The sequence below is a fragment of the Equus asinus genome, chromosome X (genome assembly GCF_041296235.1).
Source record: "Equus asinus isolate D_3611 breed Donkey chromosome X, EquAss-T2T_v2, whole genome shotgun sequence".
Classification (NCBI taxonomy): domain Eukaryota; kingdom Metazoa; phylum Chordata; class Mammalia; order Perissodactyla; family Equidae; genus Equus; species Equus asinus.
Genome location: NC_091820.1, coordinates 15,048,827 through 15,065,195, shown reverse-complemented (window position 1 = coordinate 15,065,195; position 16,369 = coordinate 15,048,827). Strand labels below are relative to the sequence as shown.

General features: G+C 39.8%; 1 protein-coding gene across 1 annotated transcript in view; it reads left to right on the top strand.

Annotated features, from left to right (window-relative positions):
- Window positions 1–16,369, top strand: part of MAP3K15 (mitogen-activated protein kinase kinase kinase 15) — a 125,278-nt gene that overhangs the window by 81,733 nt on the left and 27,176 nt on the right. Inside the window, exons 12-15 of the mRNA XM_070503239.1 lie at window positions 6,543–6,592; window positions 8,481–8,576; window positions 13,500–13,587; window positions 15,979–16,112. Coding sequence (XP_070359340.1) covers window positions 6,543–6,592; window positions 8,481–8,576; window positions 13,500–13,587; window positions 15,979–16,112 — 368 coding nt within the window. The remainder of the gene's footprint in view (window positions 1–6,542; window positions 6,593–8,480; window positions 8,577–13,499; window positions 13,588–15,978; window positions 16,113–16,369) is intronic.

Below are 16,369 nucleotides of genomic sequence, written 5' to 3'. Positions count from 1 at the left end.
TATATATGTATAATGTGCATGTGTATACATGCATACATCATATATACATATGTGTGTGTGTGTATAGAGAGAGAGAAAGAGGCATTTTCATTAAAGTGAGGTCATACAGTAAATATTTATTATTTTGCAACTTACTCTTTTTAACTGATCTATACATCATGGCCAGTTTTGCATATAGCACACACTGATCCATCCGATTTTTTTAAATGTAATATTCCCTATATTCCCATATCATGTGTCGCATTTCTGAGTATGGATGAATGATAATTTATTTCACTGCTTCCCTGCTGACACACTTTTCCAGCTCAATTTTGCACTCTAGCCGATGGTAGATATACGGGGCACACCCTGGCAGTTACACCCTACCATGCTCAGATAGGTGTTTCAGGGGCAGAGATTCCCAGAAACGGACCTGCTGGATTCAAGACTACACACATTTGCGGTTCGATAGCTGCTGTCAAATCTGCACCATTGTGATTTATACTCACACCAACAATATAAGAGAGGCAACATTTTAATTGCCTGTTAATAAGATTACAGAAATGCTGGGCCAGGCCTGATGTTTTATGGTAACAGCTATGTTTTCATCTCTGTGTGTCTAAAGTGCTTCATCAGCTTCTTTTTTTATGAAAATATTTTGTAATAATCAAAAGATGTAGCACCTTTGACCAGTGCATTGGGTAGATCTACTTGCTACGGGTATGTTTTCATGGAGAGTGGAGAGAGTCCTGTCATTAACTTGGCAAGGAAGCATTGTTTTTTTCCTGGAAACCAGAGTGTGAGCAATTATGTTTTCATCAGGTGAACACAAGCAGCATCTTCAAAAATAAAATGCAACATTGGAGAACAAGCAGAGGCTCAAAATCATGTTAGAAATTCCTTATGAGAAATAGTCATGATACAGCAACTCCCCATTGTTCAATGGGTATAAAGGTCGAGTTATGCTCAGTGAATAAGCTGTAAAGATCTGCTGTACAGCATTGTGCCTGTAGTTAACAATACAGTACGTGCACTTCAAAATTTGTTAAGAGAGCGCATCTCATGTTATGTGTTCTTAGCACACACACAAATCAAAACAAAACCAAGGTACACAAGGACACCTGGGGAGGTACTGTATCTGTCTAGTGCTTGATTGTGGTGATGGTATCACGGGTGTTTGCATATGTCCAAACTCAACAAATTATGCACATTAAATATGTGCAGTTCTTTGTATATCAGTTATACCTCAATAATGGTATAAAAAAAGAAATAGTCTTGAATGATACCTCAAATTGTCTTAGTCTCCTTGAGCTGCTGTAACAGAATAATGTAGACTGTGTGGCTTAAGCAACAGAAATTTATTTCCCACAGTTCTGGAGGCTGGGAAGTCTGAGATCAGGGTGCCAGCGTGGTCAGGTCTGGTGAGAGCCCACTTCCTGGTTTGTAGATTGGGGTCTTCTTGCTGTGCTCTCACATGATAGAGACAGAGAGACAGAGAACTCTCTCTGTATCTTCTTGTAAAGGCACTAATCCCATCATGAGGGCCCCACCCTCATGACTAATCACCTCCCAAAGGCCCCACCTCCTAATGCCATCACACTGGGGGTTAAGGCTCCAACATATGAATTTACGGGAACACAAACAGTCCATTACACAAGTGTAAGCCAACAACTTTGTCTAGTGTTTAGTAGTGAGGCAACTTCTTGTTGATGATAGTCAGCAGCCATTAGTGAAGATGAGCTGCCATAATGTGCTTGGGTTTTTTGCCTGCACTGTGTGTATTAAGTATTTGAGTGCAAAAGAGAAAAATTAAAGCTATAATAAAATGAATTCATAGTGTCCAAACAGATATATCTCATTTGAAGAATGCATGCATCTTCTATGAAACTTGCCTCTTTGGGTTTTTTTGAATCTTTTATTGAAGTATAACATACAGAAAAATGCATCAATCATAAATGTACAATTTGAAGGATTTTTCCCAAGTGGATACACCCTAATAACCAGTGCAGGTTAGGGAAGAGAATACCAGCAGACCCCCACCCCTGAAGTCCTGCTTAGGCTTCCTCTGTGCCCTCTCCAGGTACCACCTCCATGAACCATCCTGTTCTCAGTGTTGGAATTCTTGTGCTAGAGACCAGCCTTTCTTATTCTTTGTATCATTGACGCCACTGTGATATGAAAGAATTTTCAAAATTCTCATCTGTCATCTCACTATTCCATTGATATGCTCTTCATACATTTGGAGCAAGATGGTTTTGGTCTCATGGAATTCTTCAAACTTTGCCCACTTCGTTTGAATCCTATAATGGTTGCTAGCCCTTACTGGACATTTCCCTTGGTACATAAAATATCTCAGTAGTTGTAAATATTTTACTTTGTTTGTATATGGTCCATAATAAGAAATGGAAAGAACTACATAAGCAGCAAATGCTAGTTTTCCTTGACTGATGAAATGTTTTGTACAAGTGCTTGTAGTTGTCAGAGCAAACGTCTGAGAGAAATAGAAATTGCTTTTTCCTTTGAGAGGAAGCCTTTGCTTTTGCCTTCATTTACATTTTTTAAGTTCTGCAGATTGTGAAAGCAAGCAGATTTGCTAAAGTAAGATGACATTTCTCTACACAGTGTTGCATCTTTTCCCGGGGGGCTACCGATGGTGGGAAGAGATCACACACATGCACATGTTCACCCACACACAACATCGCTGTAAGATGACATTAAGTTCTGGTTTTTGAGCCAAGGATTCAGAAACTTACGCTGGTAAATGTTTAACAACCGGCTCTCCAGAGACACAGGAGCAGAGGGCTGATTTGTAGTTTTTGCCGCTTTCTATGGTGTAAATACTCCCACCATGGCCAGTTTCAGGCAACCTACATCAGGTCACCGAGTGTGAGGTTAGGAAGAGATGTACAAAATTGGCCTTCCTGAGCTGGTGCAAGCTGCACCCAGCACACTAACACAAGGAGGCCGCACAGAGCAGGAGCAAATGCACCATTTCTGCCTCAGCTTCTCTTTGGCCCCAAAGTCACCAACAGGCACATAGTGGCCACCAGTGTTGTTCACACAGGTAGGGCTGCTGGTTTTGGAAAGCTCTTTTATTGGTGCCTTTTATAGTTATGTTAGTAACAGGACAAACTTACGCAAAAAGTCTACGCCCTTAACACAAAATCATCACAGACACCCAAGATTTCTCCTCACGAGTCTGTATTCTGGAGGTAGGAGGGCAGAGGCTGAGTCGGCACCCAGGGGATCCTGGAGGCGTGCCTCTACCTCTGGCTTCCTGGCCCATTTCTCCATAACCCACTCTGGCTCTGCTTCTAATGCACTTTTTTTTTTTTTTTAAAGAATGCATTTTTTTTTTTCTTTAAAGATTTTATTTTTTCCTTTTTCTCCCCAAAGTCCCCCGGTACATAGTTGTGTATTCTTCGTTGTGGGTTCCTCTAGTTGTGGCATGTGGGACGCTGCCTCAGCGTGGTCTGACGAGCAGTGCCATGTCCGCGCCCAGGATTCGAACCGACGAAATACTGGGCCGCCTGCAGCGGAGCGCGCGGACGTAACCACTCGGCCACGGGGCTAGCCCCTCTAATGCACTTTTATCAGGGGCTTCTGACACTGACATGGAAAGCTACAATCTTGAGTCTGTTTCCTCATCATGATTTAGATATGGTAAAATAGGATGCTGCCTAACAGAAAGCTTGGAATAGGAGGAAAACAGTCCCAGCTTTGCTGATCGAGTACTCTGTGCCAGTTGACCCACCAGGACACCAAATCAGAAAGAGTGCATCCAGTCCTGTCTTCTGTTACCAGATATTTCATGAAAAACTCCATTTGCAGATGCAGGAGAGCATGGACTTCATGATTCCATTTATATAATATTTCAGAACAGGCAAAACTCTCTATGGTGGTAGAAGCCAGAATAGCAGTTGCCTTTGGGTGGAAAGGAGTGATTGGGAATGGGGGTTACGAGGGAAGCTTCTGGGCTGCTGCTAATGTTCTGTCTCTTGATTTAGATGCTGGTTACCATGGGTATTCATTTTGTGGAAACTTGTTGAGCTAATCACTGTCCCCTTTTCTGAATATATGTTATACTTCAATTTAAAAGTTTAATAATAATTAAAAAGCACTTGTACTGGCCCTCTTGATATTCCCCAACCATTACTGGATCCTGTGGCTTTCCAAATAAAACTCAAACTCTTTTCCCAAGTGTCAAGTCCCTATACAATCCTGCCCCTCCCTTCCTCCCTTCCCCGATCCTCAGCCCCAGCCGGACTGTCCCCTTCCTGTCCTCTTCCATCCCTCAAGCTGGCCACGCAGGGGCTCACAGCTGCACTTTTGTTCTCATCCTTTTTCCTCCCTGGAATTCCTTCTTCCCATTATCCACGTCCTAACTTTCACAAAGGCATCTCTAACCACGCTTTCACTCCTTCCACTGAGTGTCTATAGGCTACCTCATTGCCTGTGTCACGTACAAAGTACATCCTATCGCTTATTTATCAGTTTCTGAAAATATCTCCCCAAATGCATTGCAAGCCCATGCGTGACTTCTATATTTTTATGTCTGTAGACCCTACAAAGCAGGTACCCCCCACCCCAAGTGCCTGTTGGTTATGGTATAAAGGGAGAGAGGGGAGGTCCGTGTTGTTTACTTCTTAACTAGTAAATCTTCCTCCCAAATCAAGAAGTTCCCTAAAGCTACCCTGGAGCAAGCCTAGCCTCTGGGAGTCCTTTGAACACTCGTGTGGCTGAGCTTTCTATATACGTGCAGCCTCTTGGAAGCGTATGTGGGTCAGACAAGGCTCTCTTGAATCTGCCCTGCTTCCTATTTCTGTGCCTGAATCCAAAAGTAGACTCCTGCTCTCCACCACTACCCTCTTTCAGTGACTTTGAACACACCTCTCCTCTGAAATATGCTCAATCTGTCTATGGGGTTGGGTCCAATGTGATGGCTTTCCTGTTTTCGTTTGCTTTCATCTTTCACAGCCCTCGATGGCTTCCCGTCCCACACAGAGTAGAAGCTGAAGTCCTGATGATGGCCTCCAAGGCCCTGCCTGATCTCCCTCATGAGCTCCAACCTCCTCTCCCACTCCCCACTTCTCACTCCACTCACACTTCTCCTCGCTGGTCGCATACCAAGCACACTGCTGCCTCAGGGCCTTTGTTTGCACTTGCTGTTCCCTCTGCCTGGAAGTGTTCACCCAGATATCTGCATGGCTCACTCCTTCACTCCCTTTAGCTTTCTGCTCAGAAGTCATAAGAGAGGCCTTCCCTGAGCATCCACTTTAACATCATGACCCCCTGCCCCACCTTAATGTCCTTCCCTGCTTTATTTTTCTTCAAAGCACTTTTTAGCGTCCACCATGCTATTAATTTACTATTTAATTTATTGCCCATCTCCTCTCACTTCAGGGACTTTGTCATTCTCTGGCATGTCTTCAGTGCTGGTACCTTGCCTGGTACGTAGTTGGTGTTTAATCAACACGTACGAATGGATCTTCTCCCATTGGGAACCATCCTCCCAGTTGTTCCTGTTATCATTGCCCAAGGATGGCAGGAATTTGTCACCTGACTGCTCGTAGTTGTTCTCCTGAGCCATATGCCCAGTCTTTTGGCTCTCACACTTGTCTTCTCTGGGGGGCTTAGCTGGTCATTTATGACATTCCTCAGGCTAACCAAATGTATTTTTGTCATTCAAAATTATTTCTATTGTTGTGATGTATTGGTATTGTAGTCTATGGCTCTTCTGAAACTGAGATTTCAGACACTCCTTCTGAGGCTTGGCTTGGTGCAGAGTTTGAGGGCAGGGAATGGTAGGAGAGAGAGGGAACAGAGTTACTGAAAGAAAAAACAAGTGCATCTTGTCCAGATTGAAATCCTAGTTAGTTTTTGTGTTAGTCTTGGTAGGCTAACTGCTAAAACGAATAGCCTCCAAATATTAGTATCTTAACATGATCAAAGTTTGTCCATGCTTCATGTCATTTCTGGATTGGCAGGGTCCCCATTCCATCTTGTAGCGGATGAGGCAAGAGAATGTTAGGGGATTGCTGTGGAGGTTTTTATGAGGCAGGCTGGCAGGTGACACACATCACTCCTGCTCACATCCCAATGGGCAGAACTCCATCATATGGCCCAACCTAGCTGCAAAGGATGCTGGGAAAAGTATTCTAGCTATGTGCCCAAAGAGAAAAAGATTAAAAGTTGGTGAACATTGACTGGTATCTGCCACATTCTTGCTTCTCCAAACATTTTAGCAGGTCACTCAACTTAGGTAGGCTGTTCCCAAACTCATTTTAGAGTTTTTCTGATATGTTGACAGGAGATGAAAGGCCATTCACTGTGTATTATTGTTTCTATTTCAAATTTAGATTGTTTGCTCTAAAGTGGACTGGAGATACAAGCAAATTTTTATAATCAAAATCTGGTGTTCCAAGTTATGCAAAATATATTGCTTTAACCCCTAAGTCTCTATTGAAAGTAAAATAGAATCAATTGACCATAGAATGAAACCAAAAATGATTCTTTGCATGGAAAAAAATCAAGCTACTGACTTCTATCTTTGATACCTGCAGAAACAAATCCATGAATGGAATTTTACAGCCTCTTCCATTAGGGGAATAAGGTAAGAACATAAGAGAAGATGTAATTATTGTTTTAATGTAAATAATGATAATAATGTTTTGTTACCTTAATGTTTCCACTTATAGTTAATATGTGATGTTCTTATTTTTAACGGAATCCAAAATGGACTATTTTCTTTTTGGTTGCCTGGCCTGAGCTTGTTCATAATGTGCTGCTAGTAATGGCTTCTTGGCTTGTTTCAGCAAAGTACATTTTTTTGTATCCAACAGACCAAACTCTCTTATCTCAAACTTTTTTTAAAAGGTGAAGTTATATCTGTAGAAAGAGAAAGTGTTTCTTCTTTGAGGCAGTGATGTTCAAGTGCTCGGGGACCCCTGAACTGAAGCTGGATTACTTGGTAATGACACTTGGCCGGGGTCTCCTGAGCAGAGTAATGGAGCCGAGGGCCATGTTATTAGCGAGGGAGTGGGGTGGTGTATTCCCGGGAGAGATGTGGCACTTGCTCTTCTGGATCAGTAGTGGTGGGCATTTGGACCTGAGCCTTGTGGCTGCACTCTTGAGTCCCACCCTGCGAGTACATCCAAGTGGGAGAGCGGCTCTGAGGAGATGTGAGTTTTAATCCCTCTTTTGCTGTTTGACCTTGGGAAAGTCACTCAACCTCTCTAGGTCTGTTTCTTCATAGTTTCCATCAAAGTAAGGGCTTGGACTAGAACTCTGTCTTTTCTCTGATTCTGAGACCACAGGCCACTTTAAAGGGAGGGAAATGATTTAAGAACAGAGTAGTATATTTAAATAATCCTTCTCAGAAAAATATAATTCAAAAAGCATTTTCAAAATCATGTTACTCAGAAACTAAGTTGTATGAGAGCATGTAGTCAAGAACCTTCTGTTTGTACCTTCTCATAGAGGTATACTTCTTGCTGCTGTTTTAACAATTAACAGAGATGTGCAAAGGGCCTGGGGTGAATCAGACCCTGGGACCAGTGTGACATGAAGAGCATGTGTTGAACATAACCAGTGCTATCCAACTAACTGTGGTAGTTCCTTTGCAGATTGGTTTTCAAAACATGCTCATGTATAACCCAGCTTTAATTCTTTTTGAATCACCCTGTGCTATTGCTGCTTCAACTCGGTATTGGTAATCCATAACATATGGAGAATGGTCGAAGAAGCTATGGATCTCAGGAAGAGATGACTTAGGGCAAGATAAAGTGGCTTCATTTGTTTGAAGGGCTAATCATAGAAGAGAATCTAGCCTTTTCCATTGTGCCACCTGGCAAAATGTAGGCTTTGGCCCAGTGTAGGTAAAGAACTTTCTAGCAATGGAATCCATCAGCGGATGGAGTATGATGCTTTTCTGTCACTGGATATGCCCAGACAAGCCGAGTATTGCCTGTTCGAGGAGCTGTAGAGTCAGATCCAGACCTTGGGTGGGGATGGACCAGATAACTTGTAAAGGCCTTTCTTGGGCCAAGATGCCATGTTTATTTCTCCTTCCCTCGTGTGGCTACAATTACTGTGTCCCGATGTTTTTCAAGTCTAGAAATTCCTTTGATACCATATATCTTATTTCACAAATACCTTTCCTGTCTTTTTTTGTGAAATTATAAACTCTTGAGGGAAGAGATGATATTTTATTCTCTTTTCTGCTGCCCGTATGCTTTGCTTAGCACTGAATATATAGTAAGTTCTTTATACACATTCAAGTCAGTTGATGAATACAAACTCAAACATAAGCAAGATAAATGTCCCTGCTTTTTAAATTTCATAGAGAAATACAAGTCAAATTTTGGGGGTATTCTTTAAAACGTTAATGGATCTTTCAAATTTGTAAAATGGAAGAGAATCTGTTACTAGATTGTTCCCAGAAATGTAAAATTGATGTCATAATTTATGTATAATCATTCTCATGTTTTGAAATTTTACAGCATATCCAAGTTTGATGAGCGGTGTTGTTTTCTCTATGTCCACGATAATTCTGATGACTTTCAAATCTACTTTTCCACCGAAGAGCAGTGTAGTAGGTGAGTTGTAGCTGATTCGGGTATTTGCAATCTAATATGCTGAATCATTTCCAGAGGGTCTTTGTTGTGAAAAATATTTGATATATTGCCTTTCCTGAAATTTTAACTTATAGAAAATTATTTTTACAGCTTTATTGAGATATACTTCATGTATCATGCAATTCGCCCATTTGAAATGTACAATTCAATCTTTTTTTACTGTATTCAGTTTTACAACCATCACCACAATCTAATTTTAGAATATTTTCATCACCTCCAAAAGAAACCCAGTATCCATTAACAGTCACTCTCCGTTCTCCCTCAATCTAATCCCCCCAACCCCAGCCCCTGGCAACCACTAATCTACTTTCTGTCTCTATGGATTTACCTATTCTTGACATTTTATATAAGTAGAATCGTACAATATGTGGCCTTTTGTGACTGGCTTCTTCCACTTATCATAATGTTTTCAAGTTCAGCCGTGGTGTAAAATGCATCAGGACTTCATTCTTTTTTGTAACTAAATAATATTTAATTGTATGGATATATTTGGTTTATCTGTTCATCATTTGAAAGGCATTTGGGTTGTTTCCACTTTCTGGCTATTATGAATAACATTCACATGCAAGTTTCTGGGTGGACATATTTTTTCGTTTTCTCTTGGAGTCAAATTACTGGGTCTTATGGTAACTCTGTTTAACCTTTGGTGAACCACTAGACTGTTTTCCCATTTTACATTCCCATCAGCAATGTACGAGGATGCCAATTTCTCCACATCCTTGCAACACTTGTTATTGTCTGTCCTTTTGGTTATAGCCATCCCAGTGGTTGTTCAGTAGAATCTCACTGTGGTTTGATTTGCATTTCCCAATGAATAATGATACTGAGCATCTTTCTGTGAGCGTATTGGCCATTTATATATCTCTTTGGAGAGCTATCTACTCAAATCCTTCGCCCAATTAAACATTTTTTTTTAACTTTTTATTTTGGAAAATATTCGAACCTACAAGAAAGTTTCAAAAAAAAGTACAAAGAATTTCCGTATATGTTTCACCTAGAATTCCCCAATGTTAACCCTTTACCACATTTGTTTTACATTCTCTCTATATGCATAGGATTATTTTTTTCTGACCTATTCAAGAGTGAGTAGTAGACATAATGCTCCATTACCTCTCAGTACTTCGATGTGTGTTTCCTAAAAACAAGAACATTCACTTATGTGATTACAGTACAGTTACCTAATCAGGGAATTAAGATTGATATGGTCCTATAATCTACAAACCTTATCCAAATTTTACTTATTGTCCCATTAATGTCCTTTATAATAAAACAAAAGATTTTTTCTCTGGTCCACAATCCAATCCAGGATCACATGTTACATTTAGTTGTCGTGTCTGTATAGTCCCCTTTTATCGGGAACAGTTCTTCATCAATCCTTCTTTGTCTTTCTTGACTTAATGCTTTCAAAGAGTACAGGCAGTTTATCTTGTATAGTCCTTCAATTTGTGTTTGCTTGATGTTTCCTCTTGATTACATGAGTGTTGAGCATTTTGGGTAGGAATACCACAGAAGTGATGTCGTGTCCTTCTCAGTGCATCACATCAGGAGACATAGAATATCTTTGTCTCATTACTGGTGATATTAACTTGGCTCACCTGGTGAAAGTGGTGTTTTCAGATTTCTCCAAACTTTGCCCATTTTTAATTGGGTTATTTGTATTTTCGTTAATGAGTTTTAAGAGTTCTTTATATATTCTGGATACAAGTCCCTTATGAGATGTGTGATTTGCAAATGCTTGCTCCCTTTCTAGGGGTTGTCTTTTCACTCTGTTGATATTGTCATTTGCAGCAGGAAATTTTAAATTTTGATACAGTCCAATTTATTTTTCTTTTGTCATTTGTGCTTTTGGTGTTACATCTAGCTTTGCCTAATCCAAGCTTTTCTCGGTGTTTATGTTTTCTTCAAAGAGTTCTATAGTGTTAGCTCTTATATTTGGGTCTCCGATCCATTTTCAGTTCATTTTTCTGTATGGTATGAGGTAAGGGATGCAACTTCATTCTTTTGCATGTGGATAAGTCGTTGTCCCAGCACCATTTGTTGAAAAGACTTCTTTCTCCCATTAAGTGGTCTTGGCACACTTTTAGAAAATCAGTTGACGATAAATGTAAGAGTTTATTTCTGGACTTTCACTTCTGTTCCATTGATCTATGTGTCTATCTTTATGCCAGGACCACATTTTCTTGATTACTGTAGCTTTGTAGTAAGTTGTAAACATCAGAAAATGTGAGTCCTCCAACTTTGTCCTTGTTTTTCAGAATTGTTTTGGCTACTGTGGGTGCTTGCATTTCCATGTGAATTTTAGGATCAGCTTGTCAATTTCTGGAAAAAAGGCAGCTAGGGTTTTGACAGAGATTGCATTTGATATGTACATCAATTTGGGAGGCATTGCCATCCTAACATATTAAGTGTTCCAGCCCATGAACATGCGATGTCTTTCTGTTTGTTTAGGTCTTTAATTTCTTCCAACAATTTTTGTAGTTTCAGTATACTAGTCTTATACTTCTTTTGTTAAATACATATCTAAGTATTCTATTCTTTTCAATGTTATTGTGAATGGAGTTGTTTTCTTATTCTTAACTTGGATTGTTCATTGCTAGTGTATAGAAATACCCTTGATCTTTATATATATTGATTTTGTATCCTGTAACCTTGCTGAACTCGTTTGTTAGTTCTAATGGTTTTATTGAATTCCTTAGGATTTTCTGTATACAAGATCATGTCATCTGCAGATAGAAATCATTTTAGTTCTTCCTTTCCCACCTGGATACGTTTATTTCTTTTTCTTGCATGATTGTCCTGACTAGACTCTGCAGGACAATGTGGGGTGGAAGTGGCAGAGCAGATGTCCGCGTCTTGTTCCTGATCTTAGGGGGAAAGCATCCAGTCTCTCCTCATTAAGCATGATGTTAGTGACAGGTTTTTCGTCGATAGCCTTTATCAGGTAGAGGAAGTTCCTTGTTCTCCTAGTTTGTTGAGTGTATCATACAATTTAAGAACATTTTAATGCAGTGTGTCTGAGGCGATCATTATCACAAAATATTTAGAAATCAGACTAAACATCAGACTGGGGAACCCTTGGGTCACAACCTTCAATTTAGAGTTGGAAAATTGCTGCCAGATACTGGGCGGAACATCCCTTTACTACAGAGTTTATCTTTCTGACTCTCATTCAGTCCGCAACGCTATTTTTTTGTCATCCATTTTAATAATTTTTAAATTGAGGTGTAACCTAGTAGAAGTAAAGTGTGTAAAGTGCCTTTAAGTATGCAGCTTGATCAGTTTTTACATATATCTAAATCTGTGTGCCCATCCCCCAGATCAGCACCCCAGGTGCCTTAAGCCCCTTTCCAGTCATTAACCTGCCCCAATGGTAACTATTTTGACTTCTATCACCAATGGTTAGTTTTGCCTGTTCTTAAACTTAAAATAAATGGAATCATATAGTATGTGCTCCTATTTCTTGCTTCTTTCTCTTAACATAATATCCATGAGATTCAGCCATGATGCGTGTATCAGTTCATCCTTGTTATTTCTGTGTAGTGTTCCATTTTGTGAATATACGACAATTTGTTCTATCCAGGAACATTTGGATTGTTTCCAGTTTAGGGCTATTGTGAATAAAACTGCTATGAACATTCTCGTACATGCCTTTTGGCAAACATATACATTGATTTTTGTTGAGTGTATACCTAGGAGTGGAGTGACCGGGTTATAGGGTACATTTATATTCAGCTTTGGTCAATAACTGCCAATGATTTTCCAAAGTGGCTGTATCAACTTCCACTCCCGCCAGCCATGTACAAGAGTTCCAGTTGCTCCACATTCTTAACAAGTGATAACTGTCTTTTAAATTTTAGTTATTCTGGTGAGTGCATACCATATGTTTCCTAAGAAGACTGACTGTTGCATTTCCCAGCTTTCGAAGATTAGAAGAAGCAAAGGTGGGATGGGTTAGTTAGAGAAAAGAATATTTTGTTGTTTTGTGGAAATTATCTTATAGTGTACAGTATTCTTCCCTGCCATCCTAAGAGAGAATACGGAATAAAAGTTTTCTAATGAGTCAAATTACTTGTTCTCAAAGTAACAAGTACACAAGTCTAGGAAGTGGTTGATGTGGCCCAGCAGCACATCAATCTTGTGAGAAGCATTTATGGGTAATAGTTGATATTAAGCTTCATCTGTGTGAACAGAATAATGAGGCCACCTTCTTTATTTCCTCCTCCCTCCTCCCCTTATATAAGCCCTTATTTCTCACTAAGAACTAGAGCGTCTGCACCTTGAGAGGCGATGGTCCTACCGGCTGTAGCACTCATTAGATCACCCCTGGAACACTGGTCTCAGGGCCAGACTTGAGTAATCCAGGGCCACCTTTGAGGAATTACCTGTTGGTGGAGTGACTCACAAACAAGTCCTGGGGGAAACATTGAGGGAACATGGAGGAAAGAATTACAAGGACATAATAAAATTGTGGACATTTCTAATGGGCTGTTCCACAGAAGAGGGAATAATTCTAAGCAATCTGTGGGTGGAACCCACGTAAAAGAAGTCTTAGGTCAATATAAGTGAAGCATTTCTGATTGAGTTCTCCAAAGAATGAGCTGCCTTGTGAGGTCATGAGTCCTCTATCACTAGAGGTGTTCAAGTATCACTTGGCCAACCGGTTGGTGGGAATACTGTATAGAGGGGATTCATGTATAATGTGGATATTTGAACTAGATTAGACAACCATTAAAGTACCATGGCAAATCAAGAAGTGGATTGATTGTTCCATGAACTTGTAAGAGCTTGGTTTGTATTTAATCACAGTTTAATGTAATAAGGCTAAGTTAAAGGTAAGGAACAAGAGTGATCATAATAGCATCTTTGCAACATTTGCTGTTCTAGGTTTTGCTTTTTGGTCAAAGAGATGATAACCAATGCAGTGGGCAGTACAGTGGAGCTGGAGGGAGAGACCGACGGGGACACCTTAGAGGTGGGTCACGGAAGACCTAGAACATGGGACAAGTTATTTATTGTGTCTTTGATACTTAAAGACAATGTCCAATTTTTGTGTGAAAATTCCTTGTGTGTGTATTTTAAAATACTCATTCATGAATGAGCTAGCCATCACTATCCATGACTTTCAAAGATTAAATTTAGCACATCTCTATAGAAAAACCTCATTACCTTGGAATCTTCTCAGCCAGAATGTTTAAGAAAAATTTAGCAAGGACTAGACTAAAATTTCCTTTTGTGCACATCTTACGGAAAAGTTTTTTCTAACTGGTTAATAATGTTTGTGAGACTACAAGAGAAATAGTTGACCTGCTGGTAGCAGACTTTTTCATTTATGCCTAAAATGACTTTAGTTATATATACTTGTGTATAATATATTAAATATAACAATTTTAATATCATTTTTTAGAAAGTGGGATCATCTTAAGCTCTTTTGGACAGTACAGTTGTAGTCCAGTTACTACACCATTACACATATGTTTAAATCTTACATGATTATTCCAAGTTGCCACTAATTCAGGCCTTCCCACTGATTACAGTTTAATGAGATTTTACTATACTTTCAAGTTGACTGAAATTAATTCTTTGAGGTTTATTTCAGAAAATATCAAAGGGATTCATTTTAATAATTGAGTCAGGTACTCGAATTCTTAGCTTAGAATCAAGGTTTGGTGTAGAAACGAACTGAGTGATGCGCTTTGAAGGTAACAGATGCAGGGGCAGAGAAAGGTGTGAGATAGGAGCCTTTTATGGAGCAGGCTGATGTCTGGCTAAATCAGACAGTGATGGGGACTTGTTAGTAATCTTAATTGTCATGAGCACCCCTACAAGTAGATGGGAAGGGGCACACACACCTGCACACACTCATAACTTCTGTGTACTTCTATGAGTAGGCATAGTGAAGCATAGAAAATAACAGAAAGAATCCCTTGCTGCCTCTACTTTCAATAAGCATTGCTCAGCCTAGAATTACATTTGTTTTAATCGTTGAGAAGAACAAACTGGAATACAACTGTATAACAGCTGTTTTTTTGAGGTCATATTGGCTTATAACATTGTGTAAATTTCACGTGTACATTATTATATATCACTTTCTGTATAGACTTCATTGTGCTCACCCCCAATAGTCTATTTTTTATCCATCACCATACATATGTATTCCTTTACCCCTTTTGCCCTCGCCCCACCCCTTCCCCTCTGGTAACAACCAATTTGTTTTCCTTATCTATGTGTTTCTTTGTTGATCTTCCACATGAGTGAAATCATATGGTATTTGTCTTTCTCTGTCTGACTTATTTCACTTAGCATAACACCCTCAGGGTCCATCCATGTTGTCACAAATGGGATGATTTTGATTTTGTCTTTTTTTATGGCTGAGTAGTATTCTATTGTGTGTATATATACCGCATCTTCTTTATCCATTCATCAGTTGATGGGCACTTGGGTTGCTTCCACATCTTGTCTATTGTGAATAATGCTGCGATGAACATAGGGGTGCATATATCTTTTTGAATTATTGATTTTATGTTCTTTGGATAAATACCCAGCAGTGGGATAGCTGGATCATATGGTAGTTCTATTTTTAATTTTTTGAGAACTCTCCATAGTGTTTTCCATAGTGGCTGCACCAGTTTGCATTCCCACCAGCAGTGTATGAGGGTTCCCTTCTCTCCACATCCTCTCCAACACTTACTTCCTCTGTTGTTAATTATAGCCATTCTGACAGGTGTGGGGTGATGCCTCATTGTAGTTTTGATTTGCATTTCCCTAATAATTAGTGATGTTGAACAACAACTTTTGATGATAAGATTGGGGGAACAAAATAGCAATCCTAACTGTAGGTCAAATTCTTGCAGTATATGTTTAATGCCAGATCCATACATCTAAAAGGAAGGAGGGGAAGCCCCGCATATGTACTTTCTAGTAAGACAATTTTAATTTTATTGACCTTCAATTCTTTTCTGGGCTATAGAAAGAGGTTTGTTTCCTGACAAGTAGCTAAGGGATCATGCAGGAGGACACCTATTGGGGGTACTTGACATGCTTAGAAGCATTTTTAAATTGCAGCATTATGGTGGGAAGAAATCTTCAAAAGGTGAGCCAGCTAAGTTACACCTGAGCCATATTTTTAAATTTCTTGGATTCCGTTTCATAAAATCGCGCTACGGATATATGAGTAACTGAGAATTCTACCTCTTTAAAGTAATTATTTAATGAAAAGTACATAACCTCAGAAATGTGACCTGCCTGGTGCTCCAATCATGTTATTTATAAAGGAAGAAAAATTGTGGGACAATGTTTGGTCTCTCCTGGGGCTTCTCTACCACACGTTGTGTACTTTCTTATCTTGTTGCTTTTCCTTCTTCAGTATGAGTATGACCACGATGTGAAGGGTGACAGAGTTGTGCTGGGGAAAGGCACGTACGGGATCGTATATGCCGGAAGAGATCTGAGCAATCAAGTGCGAATAGCCATCAAAGAAATCCCAGAGAGAGATAGCAGGCAAGTAGGGGTGGCCCTCCACGTTCTTCAGTCGCCACCTCCACACCCAAATCCCATGCCCACAACTCACGGTGCAGAGGATTTCAGGATGAAAGGATTTCAGGATGTCGTCCAAAACTTTCTAATTCTTTTGTAATAGAGGTCATTTGCTTTTGTTCTCTGCATATTATAGAGGAAATGGAGCAACTTCACTCCGAGGCCTGTGGATTGCAGAGCCATATTTTAAAAGAAAACTGTAGTTTTATTTCCACCCATCA